Source organism: Fukomys damarensis, unplaced genomic scaffold (genome assembly GCF_012274545.1).
Source record: "Fukomys damarensis isolate Sample0158 unplaced genomic scaffold, DMR_v1.0_HiC HiC_scaffold_22, whole genome shotgun sequence".
Taxonomy (NCBI): Eukaryota; Metazoa; Chordata; class Mammalia; order Rodentia; family Bathyergidae; genus Fukomys; species Fukomys damarensis.
Genome location: NW_022900934.1, coordinates 473577 through 491058, shown reverse-complemented (window position 1 = coordinate 491058; position 17482 = coordinate 473577). Strand labels below are relative to the sequence as shown.

General features: G+C 53.1%; 1 protein-coding gene across 8 annotated transcripts in view; it reads right to left on the bottom strand.

The window, feature by feature from the left end:
- Positions 1-17482, bottom strand: part of Zbtb46 (zinc finger and BTB domain containing 46) — a 67725-nt gene that overhangs the window by 16632 nt on the left and 33611 nt on the right. For all 8 annotated transcript variants that reach the window (XM_010633369.3, XM_010633373.2, XM_019208843.2 and 5 more), the window contains one exon: positions 8263-8547. In XM_010633369.3, the coding sequence (XP_010631671.1) occupies positions 8263-8547 (285 nt within the window). The remainder of the gene's footprint in view (positions 1-8262; positions 8548-17482) is intronic.

Genomic DNA, 17482 nt, shown 5'->3' with positions numbered 1-17482 from the left:
TCCCGTCCTCACCGCCGGCCGCGCCCGCAGCTCTCGGAATGCGTGTGCGCCCTGGATCGGGCACCACCGCTGAGCCCCTGCCATTCTTCATGCTGAGGCAGGATCTAGGCTGGCCTAGAACTTCAAGTCCTCCTGCTCCAGTCTTCCAAGTTGCTGGAGGTACAGGCGTGTGCCCCCACTCCCAGCCTATCCTATGAATTCTTAATTTCAGATACTGAATTCTGCTTTAAAAATCACAATTCTCTTGAAACCCTGACATTCTTTTTTTTTTTGGTACCGGGGATCGAACTTGGGTCCCTGCGCTTGCAAGGCAGATGGCGGAACCACTGAGCTAAATCCCGGGCCCAACCCTGAGATTCTTTTAGCCTGTCCTGCCCATCCTCTCCTCTTTCGGGGATGCTGGAGGCCCCGTGTGGCAGTCTGCACTGTCTATCACAGTCCCCGGCCGGGCTCAGGCTCAGGCCGCAGCGAGTGGAAACGTGTCCTCTCTCTCCAAAGACAGCTAAGGCCTGGCTTCCACGGCGGTGGACTCCTCCAGCAAGCAAACTGACCCTGGAGAACCGCAGTATCCGTGGAGGCTTCGCTTCGCTTCACACGCAGGGTCCGTACCAGCTCTTCCCTCAGAAGACTGGAGCCTGCTGCAGTCCCTGGAGAATGTGGCGCCCCACCTGTGCGCAGCGGGGCTCTTCCCAGTGGGTCTTGCCTTGCAGGGCTTGCCCCTCAAGTCCCAGCCACTGTGATCACCCTGAGAACCCGGGGTCAACACAGCAATCCAGCTGAGCACCGCCCACTCGGCTGCATCCTGCTCTGCTGTCTGGAAATGCGCCTGGGCCCACCAGGGGCTGCAGCAGCTCCCTGCCTGCTGCACCAGCCACGCAGGATATGTGTGGGCCTCAGTGAGTGTCCGGGGTTGGGGGGACCCTGGCCTTCACACTGAGCTATATACCCAGCCCTTCTCTTCTTTTCTTTTGAGACAGGGTCTTGCTAAGATGCCCAGGCTGGGCTTGAACTTGGAGATCCTCCTGCCTCAGCCTCCCAGAGAGCTAGGATTACAAGTGTGTGGCCACACACCTGGCTGGGTTTTGTTTTATGCGAGGCTGACAGTTTTTTTGTTTTGTTTTTTTTAGATTGAATTTTTTAATGGTTTGGGGGGGGTGGCAGCTTTTCAAATAGTTTTTTTTTTCCCCAGAGGGTAAGTCCAACACTAGCTAGCCATGACTGAAACTAGAAATTCAGAGAGTGTTCTTCAGGTACATTTCTTTAAAACAAACGAATGCTTTTTTTCTTATTAGCACCTGACAAACTGACAATGATCAAAATTACACCATACATTTAAAATGCAAGCTAAATAAATAAATCGACATTCCCACAGTGAGTAATCTTTATCTCCATAAACACCCTCTGCTGCTGTCTTGGCAATCCACACTGGCTGTGAGGCCTCCGCCGTGCTTTATGATGAAGGCGCAGACACAGAGCCAAAGGGAACTTGCAAACAGGAGTGAGTTCAGCGCAGTTAACAGACCTATCAGAGGACAGTCTGTTCACTACTGAAATTCTGTTTTCAGGAGAGATTAATGTTACATGTTGATAATTTTTAAAAACTCCTGCAGGCCAATCCCTGAGCCACAGTATTTTAGGGACATGTTTCAGTAAACTGGTGACAGAGTTAAGAGGTGAGGCCAGTGAGGAGCACGCGAAGGTCCGGGCTGGTGTGGAGGTGGGAAGAGGCGCCCCTGCTCTCGGAACACCTCCCACCTTCATCTCACCCACCGCTCCCATCCCCCGCTTCTCTGGAACCCTCTAGAACCTGAAGATGTTTCCAGAAATTAGCCAAACCAAGAGCCCCAGCATCTCCGCAGTGCAGCCCCAGTATGGGTCCCTGAGACGTCCTGGGCCCAGAGGATCCACCTGCGCCTCTCGCGCTAGCACACTTGGGCAGGAACGTGGTCCGGGAGAGCGACGCAAACAGACCCCGTGTGACTCAGACGAGAAGCCACAACCTGGCTGCGGGCACAGCACACCTGCCACAGAAACCTGTGCTTCATCCTCATCGAGTTAGAGGGCAGCAGGAAGGCGTGGTGGGACGGTAGCTCAGTGTTACGAGTACCTGCCGGGAATAAGAAAGGGCAGTGGCCTCTCTGGCTCCACAAAAACTAAACACGGAATCCCACCTCCTCTGTCTTCAAGCTCGCTCCCATCCCAGGGTCTGAGCACGGGAGGCGAGCGCAGGAAGAATGGACGGGTGGTGGGGACAGGGAAGTGTGGCCTTTCCCAGAGAAGGGCTTCCTGGCTGGAAGCAACTTTCGCCCACACATGCCCACCCTGCTCGCTGGGGCCACCCTGTGGCCGTCCTCAGCTCTCCGCTGCCTCTGCCTTGAGCACCTGGGGACTGAGCTCACAGGCCCCTCCTCTGAGTGAGCCAGCGGATGGTGACTGAGACTGCCCCACTACGACAGGACACCAAACACAAGCTGCTGTTTCCAACTAGGCACGGCGGGGCATGCCCGAAGTCCCCACACTCTGGGAAGCTGAGGCAGGAGGATCACAAGTTCCAGCCCAGACCTGGCAACTTAATGACTTAGCAAGACCGTGTCTCAAAATGAAACATAAAAAAGGTCTGGTGATGTAGCTTAGATTGAAGGTCCTGGTTTCAGCCCAGGGTGTGTGTGTGTGTGTGTGTGTGTGTGAAGGGACACGCGTTCATAGTGCCACGGCTTGGCTTGGTCCTCAGTTCTTTCCAGAAGGGCACTGGGCCACAGCTCTGTGGCTCTGTGTGGCACAGGCAGAGGCGTGTCATCCTGCCTCACCAGCTGGGCACCGACATGGGCAGGGGACCCTCTGTCCTGGCTCCCAACACCTGGGGAGGGGGAAGTCACCAGCACCTGGACGCCTAAGCCCTGGCCACTGCAGCAAGGCAGACAAGGCTACCTGACCAAAACTGGGCATGGTGGTGCACGCTTGTGATCCCAGCCCTCAGGAGGCTGAGGTCAGAGGATCGCTGTGAGTTCAAGGCCAGCCTGGGCTACGTAGTGAGTTCAAAGCTGGCCTGGACTACACAGCAAGACCCTCTCAAAACAAACAGAAAGAATATCTAGGGTTTGGGGATTTAACTCAGTGGCACTGCGCCCCTTCAAGCCCGAGGTCCTGAGTTTGATCCCAGTACCAGAAAAAAATAAAAATAAAAAAACGAATATCTGACCCAGTTCATAGACAAAAGGCACTAGAGGGCTGTCCTTCCAGAGGCCTACTGTAAGCAGCAAAGCATATATCGTCCCTGTGGGCCCTCTGGATAGAGCTGTCAGCCTAAGAGGGTAAATGGCTCAGCAGGACCACCCAGGCCCTGGGAGGGGCCCTGGCACAGGGCCAGAAGAAGGCCCCCTGGGTGTCCCGGACAGGACCGGCCAGGGCAAGCAGAGAAGACTGTGCTGCTCAGGTGCTTGGATCACAAGAGCCATCAATCCAAAACCAGAGACAGGGGACTCGTGAGGATCAGGAAGACCTGCATTCCCACTCACCGGCCCCCACCCAGCAGCTGCAAAGACACCCGGCACCTACCACCTGGAGAGGGAGGCTGGTGGTAAGTCCACCAAGCAGAACCCACCTCATGGTGAGCCTAGCTCCCCATGTGCCCATCACATCAGACTTCACGGAAGAAAGGTGTGAACAGAAGGCCAGCACCCAAGCCACACTCTTAGAAAGGCCCTTGCAGGAAGAGCCTCTCCTTAACTTCAAGGCCTGACATGTAGGTAGGCTCTCCCTGAGGATTCCACTTTTTCAGAAGGTCTTCCCTTCACAGCAGCGGACTAGGCAGGAGGGCTCCACCGGGCAGGAAGATTAGGAACACACAGGGCCCTACACAGGCAAAATCTGCTCAGGACACCTACTACTCTGAGTTAGGAACTGGTGGGGTTTTTATGGCTTTGAGGGGAGGGGTTGAGACAGGATTTCACTGTATAGTCCAAGCTGGTCTATGTAGTCTAGACTGGCCTCAAACTTGTGGCAATCCTCCTGCCTCAGCCTTCTGAGTGTTGGGATTACAGGCGTGTGGCACCATGCCTGTCTAGGAACTCGATTTTTTTTTTCTTTTTTTTTGGTACCAGAGATCGAACTTGGGTCCTTGCACTTTCGAGGCAAATAGCAGAACCACGGAGCTAAATCCTTGGCCCTAGGAACTAAGATTTTTTAACTCATCCTGTACAAATCAAATGTCATTTGTTGGGGGAGAAAAAACTCTCAAAACAAGGTTAGAGAATTACACATACATATGTACATCTTACTATGTTGCCCAGGCTGGTTTGAAACTCAAAAGCTTAAATGATCCTCCTGCCTCAGCCTAAGGCGTCGCCTTAAGGAGCCAAGGCAGGGAACCAGTAGGTCTGATGGAGTGGGCTGTCCCGCCGCGGCTGGGGAAGGGGTTTCCAGCCAGTGCACGGCTGCGGTGACCCTCAGCACTTGGTCAGTGCATTTGGTGCCGTGTGCCTTAGTCTCCGGGCTGTACAGCCTCCTGCACCCGTGCCGGCCGGGCTGCCTTCCATCTGCTCAGGTGAATCTCTGTGTTTGCACTTCTGGTCCCACAAGGGCCATCAGGTGTCCACGTCCAGGACAGACACACCTTGCGTGACAGAGCTATGTTTTGAGCTGTTAATGAGACTCTTCATGTTTCTATTCAGTAAACAACAACTACGAAAAGATTTACAAATTAACAAAAGTAAAAAAGAACCATGTTAACCTGAATCAAAGGAGGAAAAAAGCCTTCTGATGAAGCAATCAGAAGGCTGATGAGGCAGTGACGAAACCACCATTTGCTGAACTCGTAGCCAAGCCAGTATTATTGGTCTTTGAAAACAAAGACATCAATTCCACTTTTCCACGATGTTCCACAGCCATCTGGAAAGGGACACCAAGGATCAGCTGTGCTATACTGTTTGCACACTGCCTGCCAGGCCCAGACCACACATACAACACAGCGCACAAGTGACCAAGGAGCATCAGCCTGCAGCTGGGCCCCAGGCTGAGTGCCCTGTACTGAAAAGCAGCTGTCAAGCCCGGTGGCAAGGAACCACACGGTCCCCCTTCACCAGCGATGTCACCTGCTGGGATGTGTGCTCTGCTGTACTGATCAAAGTCTCCGCCTTAGACCCGGCTCATCAAGGAGCAACCTGCATGTGGAGTCACAAAGCCGATGCAAAGCCAAGCCTGGGCCCAGCTGCCAAGACACAGGGATCTCATCTTCACCTGAGCTGAGGCTGGCATTCCCAGCTTCTCCATGAAGGGCACAAGGAAAGCGGCCACACCACGCACCAGCCATGCAGAATCTCCTTTTCTCCAAACCCACTGAGCCCCCCAGCTGCACAGCCCAACTGCTCTGGAGGAGACAGCGGCACACGACGCCCCTCCCAGGCACCTGCGGCTCAGGTGCACTTCCAGAATGCACACGCGGCGAGGGGCGGAGCTGGTGTGGGGCGCACAGGAGGGTCTGCAAACCCCAGGTGACCCCACCACCACAGCCTGGTCCGAGCTTCTGGACAGCGGAGGAGCAAACACCCTCCTGCCAGCCAGGTGCTTCCAGGAGGAGGAGCAGGAGACGGACCGGGCCAAGCTCTGGCCTGATGCTGCTTCTCATGCAGACCTCAGCAGGCCTCATGCTCCAGGGCCAACTGCTGCCATGGTCTGTGACACCCGTGCACCCCCACCACCGTGCGTCACGGTGACCCCTCGCCCCGGCTGCAGCTCCTCCGCCACCCAGTGCTGCCATGAAGCATGGGCCCCACCGATCCATCAGGGAGGGCACTTGCTGCACAGAGGGGGCCACAAAATCCGGGAAGCAAGGGCTTATTTCTGGATTCTTCCTGTCTTCCTGTCAGAAACAGGCTGATGTCACGCAGGATGTCAGAAAATCATGTTTTAAAGTAACCCACTCCCCTGGGGAGTTCCATGGCCTCTCTGCCCACCAGGCAAGTTCGCCGCCCACACATGGCCAAAGTCACCCTGTCCGAGCCTCGCCAGGGGAAGACTGCCAAGAGCTAACCCTATTTATGAAAAGGGCAAATTCTTACAAGAGTAGAAAATTTAGAATATTAAAAATAGAGAGGTTAAAGTATTATAGAAATAACGAATTACCAAAACCCGCTAGCTGACTTCACCTGGAATTAGTCAGATGGCCTGAAAGTAGAACACAATGGAGCTTTATTTCCCGGCCCATGGCTCCCTCTCTGGAGTTCAGAGGCCTGTGACGTGAGCCCAGACTCCGCAGCACACCAGGACAGCATGGCCTGTGGCCCAGCCCCAATTCAAGACATGGTAAATTGCACGCAGCGGCACACTGGCACAGGAAGAGACTGAAAAGGTGCCAAGCAAGGTGCCATCGATGGAGTCAGGTCCAGCCCACGACCCAGCATAGCTCCGCCTGCTGCAAGCAGCACCAGGAGGCAGGGTCTGGCGCTGGGGAGCCCAGCACCAGGACGCACAGGGCAGTGATGTGCGGCCCGACGCACACAGAAGAGCCAGCATGTGCAGCTCTGACCCCGTGTACCACACGGTGCCCAGCACAAATGCATCGAAGGACAGCGCCTATGTCCAAGGTGAGGGCTGCCAGATGCAGAAACAACAGGAAAAGCACAAAGAAATAATTTCCCTTATTCCCAGCCATTTCCAACAACAAGGTCTAAGTCAAGAATGAGTCACCAGTGGACCCCACCCCGAAGGAGTCTGCTCTGCGGATGTCAGGGGGCTGAGAACGCCAAGGCTGAGAAGAGCCCGGGCCTGCAGCGGGCAGCAGGGGACACAGGCCTCATTGCTGGGGGACCCCTGCCACCTTCCACACGACCCGTGGATCTCAGCCACTCCCAGAACCCCCTGCTCTGTGAATTCCAGGCAGCCAAATACCCTGGCACCACTTCCAAGAGCTGCCCAGGACCCTGTGAGCTTGGAAAGTCCAGCATTACCACCCTCAAGTGCAGTTCTGCCTGAGAGGGGAGCCAACATTCCAAAGCATGTCACAGGTACTTGTCTGAACTGAACAACGTTCTAACAATGCTGCTTCATTTTAAATTCGTAACAGCCGTTACGTGGCACTCTTGCCACTTCTCAGATTTGGGAAATGAGGCCTGAAGATGTTCTTCCGTCGTGCCTGGGGTCAGGGCCCACAGCCTGTGAAATACTCATCCGCCAGGCGTGTCCTGCCCACCGGCAGCAGCCCTTAACCAAACACAGGGAGATGAAGAGAATATAAACACCAGTTTTCACTTTTAGTCTTTATTACCCGTAAGCAATTCGCATAACTCCTCACACCACTACAAAATCTCAAAAGAATATTTTAGAGCTCATAAAAAAAAAATTGTAAAAATATTGTCTTTTAAAACAGAATGAAAACCAAAACAAAGACACATGTCCCAAAGCCCCACATCAGATGACTGGCGGTGCAGGACAAGGCTACAACACTGGCCAATGTGAGGCCCCCCGGGCGCCCCCGTGTGGGGTGCCCCACAGAGAGGAACACGGGGCTCATCCACGAGCCCACACTGAGCCCCAGCTAAACGGAGCTCCTGCCAACGCCAGGGCCAGGTCTGCCCGGGGCCAGGCCCCTCCCTGGCACTGCGCAGCCCGGCCAGGGCCCCGCGCCTGTGACCAGGGAAGCAGCTTGCCCTCCTTAGCTCAGAGCCAGCGCCTCTTCAGAGAGCCAGTGGCACAGCAGCAGCGCAGTGCTCTGTCATCTGGATCTGGGCAGGGGACTCGCAGGTTCTGAAGGCGGCACCCAACTGCCCTCCAAAGCTCACGTGTGCCCAGCAGAACAAAGCGAGCCCAGGCACGCCAATGTGAGTGCGTTTGCGCCTTCCTCCGCACAGAGGCTCCGCACAAAGCCCAGGCCGGGCGGCCGGCAGGGGGAGCCGTGACCATCCCCTCCACACAAAGACCCTCTGTCTCCTACAGCTGGCTCAGACAGCTCCAGGTTTCAGGTCTTATTTATCACTTGTGTGCACTTTTCAGCTCAGTGGGTTTGAGGTTCAGATGCCTCGAATGTGAGTATGAAACAGTCCCACAAAGCACCCCGTTCCCACCTACGCCTGACTACACACGCCTCCTGCCCGGCTCCCTCCCTGCCAAGCGAGCCCAGCACGATCCTGGGCCTTGAGGACCTGGACGGTGGCTGCTACCCACAGCCTGCCCACCGGGCGGATGGGCTACAGCCTCCTCCTCAGGGTCTGAGACGGGAGACCTAATGGTGGAAATCTGGACACAGAGACACACAGGGACTACACTTACGGGACAAGGAGTGGGCGCCTTTGGGCAGGTACTCGAACAGCAGGGAGCCGTCATCTCCAAGCATGTCGGCCTTGAGAGACAGCAGGCTGTTCTTACTCATGAGAGCTGCACGGAGGCTGGCCACCGCGGTGGCCTGGTGCAGGGCCTCGTCCTTCTCCGGGGTGAGCGGCGGGCCCAGGAAGCTGGCTTCTCCTCCCAGCAGACCCTCGTCGACATGTGCATAGAGCTCGGCCCGCTCACCTCGGCTGTCCGAGCCGCTAGCCTCGGTGATGCTCAGGTCTGCATCTGGGGAGGGAGACACAGGAGAGAACACTCAGGTCGCTTCAGGGCTCCACGGGGAAGTGCAGCGATGTGGTGTGAGGGCAACAGCTTCCTAGCCGCCCTGCAGCTTCCTGTAGAGCAGCCTGGCCCCAGTCTACCCAGAGCAGCAGGGCATCTGGTCCTGCAACATCCCTCCGTAGGCAGAGCAGCCACAGGCCTCAGAGCAAGGTGGAGGGTCACCCACCCTGGCCAGGAGCTGAAGACAGGGTCCCAGGTGCCTCCCCAGGCCGAGGCTCTTGAGACTGCAGGACTTCCACCTTTTTCTTTTTCTGTGCTGTTGTATTTTCATTTTTGTTTTGTGGTAGTTTGGGGTTTGTCTGTTTGTTTTTTACAGGATCTCACTAAGTCGTTGAATTCCCAGGCTAGGCTTGAACTTGAAAGCCTCCTGCCTCAGAATGCTGGGACTGTAGGCATACAACACTACATCTGGCTGGACTTTTTTACCTTTCAAGGAAGAAACAGCTAATGTGTATCAATGACTTACCTGAGCTAAAACTGTAAAACTTTCAGGAAGATACTTCTATGACCTTAAATCTGGCAGTAGATTCCTAGATACAATACCAGAGCACAAGAAACGGAACAGAAAACAGAAAAGCCGGATTTAACCATAATTAAAACCTTCTGTGCTGTTAAAAACACTCTCAAGGAACCAGGGATTTAGCTCAGTGGTTCCACTGCCTGCCTCGCAAGCACAAGGACCCAAGTTTGGTCCCTGGTACCAAAAAACAAAAACAAAGAAACAAACAAAAGCACTCTTAAGAAAGTGAGAAGACAATCTATAGAATGGAAGAAAACATTTGCAGGCCATATATCTGATAAGAGATCCTGTCCACACTATATCCTCTTACAACTTAATAATAAAAACACAATATAAAAATAGGCAGTAGACCTGATTATAGACATTTATCCAAAGATATGCAAACAGCCAAGAAGCACATGAAAAGATGCCCGACATCACTAGTTGCCAGAGAAATGCAAATCAAAATCATAATGAGATACAACTTCACAGCCATAAGGATGGCTACCACCAAGAAACCAATAACCAACAGTGCTGGCAAGGCCACAGAGAAACCAGACCTCGTGGGAAGCTGCAGCTGTGATCTGCGCGCTGCTGTGGAGGGGCTGGCAGCTCCCAAAGTGATCCACTACAGTACCTGCAGCCCAGTGGACTAGAACAGCTGGTCTCAGGATTCCTTTCCTTCAGATGAGAAGCGGGCATCTGCCTGAGCTCAGTGCTGCTCCCAAGCTGCTTGTGGAGGAGACAGACGCACCCAGGCTGGGAGGGAAGTGCACCTCACAGGCAGGCAGGCATAAGTGCCAATCCTTCCGTCTGCTCAGGCCTTCTAGAAACAGCTGGCATTTAGAAGAAGGAGTTTATGAGCAGTGATTTCGGGAAGAAAATTCCAAAAGCAGAACCGGAAGTTGAAGGCAGTCAATCCATGTGCAGAGTTCAGCATTACATAGGACCGCAGGATGCACTTTTATCATTGTCATGCAAAAGCCAACACAGCACAGGGTGTGGTGGTAGATGCCCGTAATCCCAGCACCAGGGAGGCTGAGGCAGAGAGCCTGCTGCCAGCATGGGCTATGTGGGGAGTTCAAGGCCTACCTGAACTATATAGTGAGACCGTGTCTCAAAACGCCAAATATCAATAAATAAGCTGAGTGACGGGCCCAAGGTTTCTGTATTCCCTGAGGCTTATTCCAGCCCTAATGGAGTCTACTAGCAGCCCTATTCAGCATGCCCATCACAGGGCCACTTCCTGCACACGAACACCTGCAGCATCGAAAGCTGTCTGAGCCCCCACTGACCACCCCAGGTGAGTCCTGGGCAAGGACCAAGGGCAGTCTCAGCAACCATGTCCCCAGCTCAGCCCTCTCCGGAAAGAAGGCTCTGGAAGAAAGGTCACACTTAGGGGGCCAGAGTGCTAAACTCAGCCAACTTTGATCAGCACTGACCTGCCCTCCTCACAATTACTCCGCACACCAAATGCTCATCCCCTCCTGAAAAACAGGCTGGGTTTTAAAAATGCACTGGCACTGGCACGAGGGTAAATTAACAAGTTCTCTGGCACACACCTGTAATCCTAGCACTTGGGAGGCTGAGGCAGGAGGATCGCTGTGAGTTCAAGACCAGCCTGGGCTACACAGTGAGTTCCAGGGCAGTCTGAACTACACAGTGAGACCCTGTCTCAAAACACACACACACAGACACACACACATGAGAGCATAACACACTGTGCACAAATATACACACAGGCATATGCCCACAATTATGTTTATGTTCACACAAGTGCACACATGTACACACAAAAGGTCATGCAGAATTCAAACTCACACACACACACCTTTGCTCAGGGTGTCCACGGCAATTCCTGACCCTGCTCAGTTCTTGGCATTAGTCACACCACACCATCTCCACTGTTAATGCCTGTCTCTCCCCAGAACGGCTGACAGCATTCTGTTATGTTTTTCCAGGGCAGGGCAGGGGGGGTCACTGTGACTCTAAGTGCCTGGATCATGGCCTTAGTGCATTTTTAAAAACATTGAGAGGCAGGCGTGGTGGCGCATGCATGTAATCCCAGCACTCGGGAGGCTGAGGCAGGAGGATCGCTGTGGGTTTGAGACCAGCCTGGGCTGCACAGTGAGCTCCAGGTCAGTCTCAACTATGTAGTGAGACCCTGTCTCAAAAACAAACAAACAAACAAATCAAAAAAAAAAAAAATTGACAGAGTCTATTTGAAAAAGTAAAAGTGAAGAATCCAGGAGAAACTGGCTCTGAAGAGCTAGCTTAGGCTGAGGAAAAGAAGAAACAGCACCTTCTGGAGGACATGGGCAGGACATCAAGAGGAAAAAGCCACCACGGCCTCGCATGCTGTTTTTGAATGAACAAGTGAAAGAACAGAAGGGAAGGACGTCACACAGACAAATGCGTCTTTCTATACGCTGTTCTCATGACGGGGGCCAGCACCCAAGGCCTGACTGCTCTGACAGCAGATGGCCTCCAGCCACACTGAAGCCAGAGTCTGGGGCTCTGCCCACGCACCAGCAGTGGCTTCAGGCCCGGTGCTGTCCTCCGCATCCATCCTCCGTCTGAGAGACATCACAGTGCCTGGAGCCCCAGACCCAGCACACCCCTGAGCAGTCTGGGGGTCACGCGCACGGGCGAGGCTGGCCTCGGACACCCTGACCCCCAGGACACCCCTGCCTCTCTCCTGGCACCACACCCACCGCTCCCACGCCTGTCCTGCCCTGATCCGCACAGCCTGGGCCTGCTGAGCCCTCCTCAGTCCCTGCAGCCCTGCCTGCCCTCAGGAGGGTCATCTTCCCTGGGGAGAGGACAGCCCCAGCTCCCTCCACACTCCCAGGGCTGGCAGAATTGTGTGGTGCAAACACAGAATTAGCAGGAAGTGTCGCGCTCGCCAAGTCTCCGGGTGCGGACAGAAGAGGAGGTGACGGCGCGAAGCCCCGAGGTGTGAGCAGCTCCCCCAGGGCCGCCTCCTAACGCGAGGGCAGCAAGACGTCACCACACACTGTTCACAGCCACGCGCAGGGCACTGCGGGAGCTCGACCATGGGGCCGGACGTTGACGCCCAGTGTCTACACGAGGTGGCCCGAAGTCAAGGTCTTCTTCCTGTGAAGACGCCAGGGAGGCTCCGTGACACGTGCAAAGAGCACCGCAAGAAGTAAATCTTCCAGAGACAACCAGACTGCAAAGTGAGGGGCAGCACGGGGTCTAAAGTGATCGTAGCACAGGAAGGACGTGCAAAATCACAAGAGCGACTCCTGGGCCCGGGGAGGGAGGTGACAAGGATGCACTGAAAGCCTGGGGCTACGCAGGGCTGGAGCAGGCCTTGGTCTGTGGGTCCCCAGGCCTCCCTGACGGGCGGCAGACCTGCGGGCCAAGGCGAACGGCCAGGCGGCCTCCATCTGAGCGGGGCTCTGGACTCCTCTCACAGGCAGAGCACGCCCTCCCGGGTGCAGCCCAGCCAGGCCTCCGCCACCAGCCTGTAGAATAGACAGCTCAAGAACAAGGCTGACAGACACGCGTCCCCCAGAACCTCACCTGCTCCTTTTGTAAATGCTTAAACTTCAGTCCACGCTTTGCTGTCCGAGTTGAAATCAAGTTTCCTCATTTGTAGTTATGAAAATTTTTTCACACCATCTAAGAAATCCCCTTTGATTCTTATGGATGCAGTTGTCCCTCAGGTCCAGGGGACTGGATGTCAGCATCCCGAGGGTGGGAAACTCACCGACACCCAGCCTTTATACAACTGGCAGGGTGGTGAATGGCACAGCCGCTTGCGTTCTCGATCTCCAGATGACTTACCACACCTAACACAGTGGAGACGCTGTGTAAACAGCCGCTACAGGAAGCAGTTTGGGGAATGATTACAGGAGAAAGTCCATACATGTGCAGTACAGATGAATTTTTCTCTTTTGAATGCTTCTACTCTGCGGCTGAACAGGTAGGTATGGAACACACAGATACAAACAGGTGTACAGATAGTGGGTTATCCAGTGGTTCAATGGATAAAAGACAGGGCTGATTTTGGCAAATGACATTGGAACAACCGGGCAACCACATGCTAAAAGTACACCTTACACCAACCTCATTCATCCCTTGCATGAAAACCGACTTAAATCACAGGTATGTGTGGCACTCAAGTGTGTGAGACATAAGGAAGAGAACACAGGAGACAGTCTTTATGGACCAAAGACAACAAATCAGAGCAGACAAGAGCTGCCACACAGACCTCCACGTAGTTAAAACTGTATGCTCCTGAGGTACACTGTTAGATGAAAACAGAGCTAGAGACAGAGAGAGAGAAAACTCCCAAACACACCTGACAAAGCACTGGAACTAGGGTGCACAAAAATCATCACAACTCAGCTGGGCACAAGACAAACACCATGCTCTCAGTTACTCAAAAGGCTGAGGCAGGAAGAGCACAAATTTGAAGCCAGCTTGAGCAAGTTCAGTGAGAACTTGTCTCGAAAAATGAAAAAGAACTTGGGATGTACCCCAACAGCCCCTGAAATCAATTCCCATTATAACAAAAAAGAAGAAACATTATTATAACTCAGTAATTACAAAAAAAAACAAACAAACAAAAAAAAAAACAGCCCAGCCAGGCATGGTGGCGCACGCCTGTAATCCCAGCACTCAGGAGACTGAGGCAGGAGGATCACTGTGAGTTCGAGACCAGCTTGGGCTACATAGTGAGTTCCAGGTCAGTCTCAACTACACAGTGAGACCCTATCTCAAAACAACAACAACAAAAAAACCACACAGCCCAGAATCGTGGTACACAACTATAATCAAAGCACTCTGGGAGGCTGAGGTAGGAGGATTGCAAGTTTGAGGCCAGCGTGGGCAAATCAGAAAGACCTTATCTGAAAATAATACATAAATACATATATACATCCATACATAGGGCTGGGGATGCAGCTCAGTGCTATGGCCCTGGGTTCAACCCTCAGTGTCACAAAAAAGAGGGGGGAGTCAAAGCAGTGCAAATGCCCTTGGTGTAATCTCAGCACCACACACACACACACACACACAGAAAACAAAAGAGAACAACAGGGAGAGCAGAGAGCCAGACCCAAATCCCCGCTCAAGACTCCTTTCTGCAGCTCTAGGTTGGCCGTCCACTGTCTCCAAAGGTGAGAACTGACCAGAATGGAAGCACTCTGGTCTATTCATGTGTTTGCCAAACTCATCAATTCACTGCTGGAGCAGTAAAATTCACCTCACAAAGCTGCGGATAAGGAGAAGCAACGAAATTCCCACTCATCGCAGGTGGGAGGCAGTTGGTACAACCACTTGGGAAAGACATCTGAAAATTTCTTAAACGTCTAAACACGCCCTTCTCTATGATCAGCCACTCCACCCTGGGGTGTTTCTCCAGAGAAATGAAAAAATACATATCCGTAAAACAGTGTTCAGAGGCTTATTACTGAAAAATTGCAAAACTGGAACAGCCGTGATGTCACTTGAGGAGACACTGACCAAACAAAGGGTGAGACATTCAGACAGTAGACCCCAAAATCAGTGATTAAAAAGGTACAGCCGAGGGCTGGGGATTTAGCTCAGTGATTCCGCCATCTGCTTTGTAAGCACAAGGTCCTGAGTTTGATCCCCAGTACCAAAAAAAAAAAAAAAGGAACAGCCGGGCGTGGTGGTGCATGCCTGTAATCCCGGCCCTCGATCAGCCTGGGCTACATAGTGAGTTCCAGGTCAGTCTCAACTACATAGTGAGACCCTGTCTCAAAAAACAAACAAACAAACAAAAACCCAAAACAAAACAAAACAAAAAAAAAAGGTACAGCATCCAGGCACCAGCTCAGCCACAAACACACTGCTATAGACAAGAACCTGCATTTGTTAGAGGAGGTGCTACCCAGGCAACAGCCATGCATAAGGGACAGAGCAGTAGGGGGGACTCTTCTGAGACCACTTTCCTCTGCAGAAGTGTCCGGGTGTCCACAATTACCAACACATGCATTTGAGACCCATACATTCGCAGGCTGTGAGATTCACCTAAAACAGTAAATACCCTGAACGCTACTGAGAAACCTGCCCCAGTACCTGAGATACAGAACACTGCCGTCCGCCTTTATCGCTTGTGGCTAGATGTCCCCCAGTCTCATGCAGTCGCGGGTGGGGCTTTTCGGAGGTGGCTGGATCTAGAGTGTGTGATGCTGGGGTAAAGGGTACCCCACTCTGGCGTGAGTGCTAAGGGTGGGCAGCCTGGATAGAACACAAGGGGCAGAAAGAGGGCTGCTGCTGTTGCTGCTTCTTTGCTATTTTGCTGCTTTCTGCTCACCATGTCCTGTTTCTCCACTGCGATGCCCTCCGCAGGCCACCCTGCCTTGGAGTCAGCTGACTGTGGACTGAACCTCTACAAACTGTGATCTAAATAAACCTTTCCTCCTTTAACTTCTAGTATCAGGTATTTCGTCTCAGCAGTAAGACCCCCTTACTCTGAAATGCCCTGAAAATGCTATGAGCTTCAGGGTAAGCAGGAGGTGGATATCTAGTAAGGCAAACGGACCAAGATGCCAGTGCCTGGGGACCCAGCAGCAGGGGGTCCACTGTTTCATTTCTGTTTTGCAAATGTATTTTTCCAATACAACTGTAGAGATAAAAGTATATTCAAAACAGTACATCTGAAACCTGCCATTTATTGTATAGCTATCATACCTCAAAAGAATACAAGAAGTAGCATGGTGGTACCTATCTATAATCCCAGCATTCAGGAGGCTGAGGCAGGAAGGTCACTGTGAGTCTGAGGCCAACCTTGCCAACATAATGAGTTCAAGGGCAGCCTGAACTACACAGCAAGACTCTGTCTCAAAAAACAAACAAAAACAGGCTGCAGATTTAGCTCAGTGGTGCCACACCTGCCCGGCAAGTGCAAGGTCCTGAGTTCAATTCCCAACGCAAAATAATAGCAATAATATTAAAATGCCAGGTATGATGAGGCTCAACTGTAATTAATCCCAGCACTTTTGAAGGCTGAGGGAGGAGAACTGCAAGTTCAAGCCTAAACTGGACAATTTAGTGACTTAGCAATATTAAAAATCTGGTTGGGTATGTAGCTCAGTGCAAAGGCCTTGGGTTCACTCCCCACTACCACAGACACACACACACAAAAGAGCTGGTGAGGTGGCGCATGCCTACAATCCTAGCTCCTTAGGAGACAGCCAGGAGAATCACGGCAAAGGCCAGCCCAAGCGGCTCAGCAAGAACCTGTGCCAAATGCAGAAAGAGCTGGAGGTACAGCCCAGTGGTACAGCGCTTGCCTGGCAGGTGCAAGGCCTGGGCTACATCCCCAGAACGTAAGGTAAGGGGGAAGGAACAGCAAGCTTCTGCAGAAGCCTAGCCGTGTGCTCAGCTGACAATGCCTCGCAGACACACCCTGCACATGGGCCACCCTACGGGGTGAAAGTCGGGACCCTGATATGGGCAGACTGTGCCACGGCACCGTGCAGGCTGAGCGGAGTCATGTGGTCCCTAGAAGAGGAGGCACAGTGACAGTCAGCAGAGTGGGGCCACCGTGGGCAGGGAGCCGCAGCTGCAGTGGCCTCCAGCCAGGAGGTCCCAGGGCCCCAGGACCCACAGGTACCAGAGGCATCTGCTCTAAGCACTCAAGGTGACACAGACCAGCAGTGCACTGCACTGACGGCCTGGGGCACACCTGAGCCCAAGCTGCCCCCGATGAATTCAGGCCACCCTTGAGGGACAGAGCAGCGCCCCAGGAGGGCACAGAGGGGGTGGGTGGGGCACAGCCAGCCTCCTGCCCTCATCAGGTGGTCAGGACAGGGCTCTGCTGAGGCACCGGGTGCGAGCGTTGCCCAAGGACATGTGTGAGGGGCACTGGACACCTTTGCTAGCAGACCCTGGGCTTCTGTGCTCTTCTGTATGTAAATCACACTTCAGTTTTAAAAACTTCCTCCCTCCCTTCCTCGCCTTTTTTCCTTTTTTGTAGAGTTGAGGGTGGAACACAGGACCTCACCTATGCTAAGCACTAAGCTATATTCCCCACCCTAAAAAGTCTAAAGGAAGCAGTGACATAAAAATTTCCAAATGAACACTTAAAATTATACTCTTCCACCCCAAGAATAGCACATACCTGTGATTCTACCTACTTGGGAGGCTGAGGCAGGAGAATCATGAGTTCAAGCCCAGCAGAGCAAATTAGTGAGACCCTCATCTCAGAGTAGGGGCTGGGCCAGGGTTCAGCCCTGGGTTCAATCTCTAGTATCATAAAAACAAAACACTCCTTTAAAATCTTCACTCAGGTCTGGGGATGTAGCTCAGCAGCACAGTGCCTACCTGGCAATCAAGAGGTACCGAGTTCCATCCCTGGTACCAAAAAAAAAAAAAAAAAAT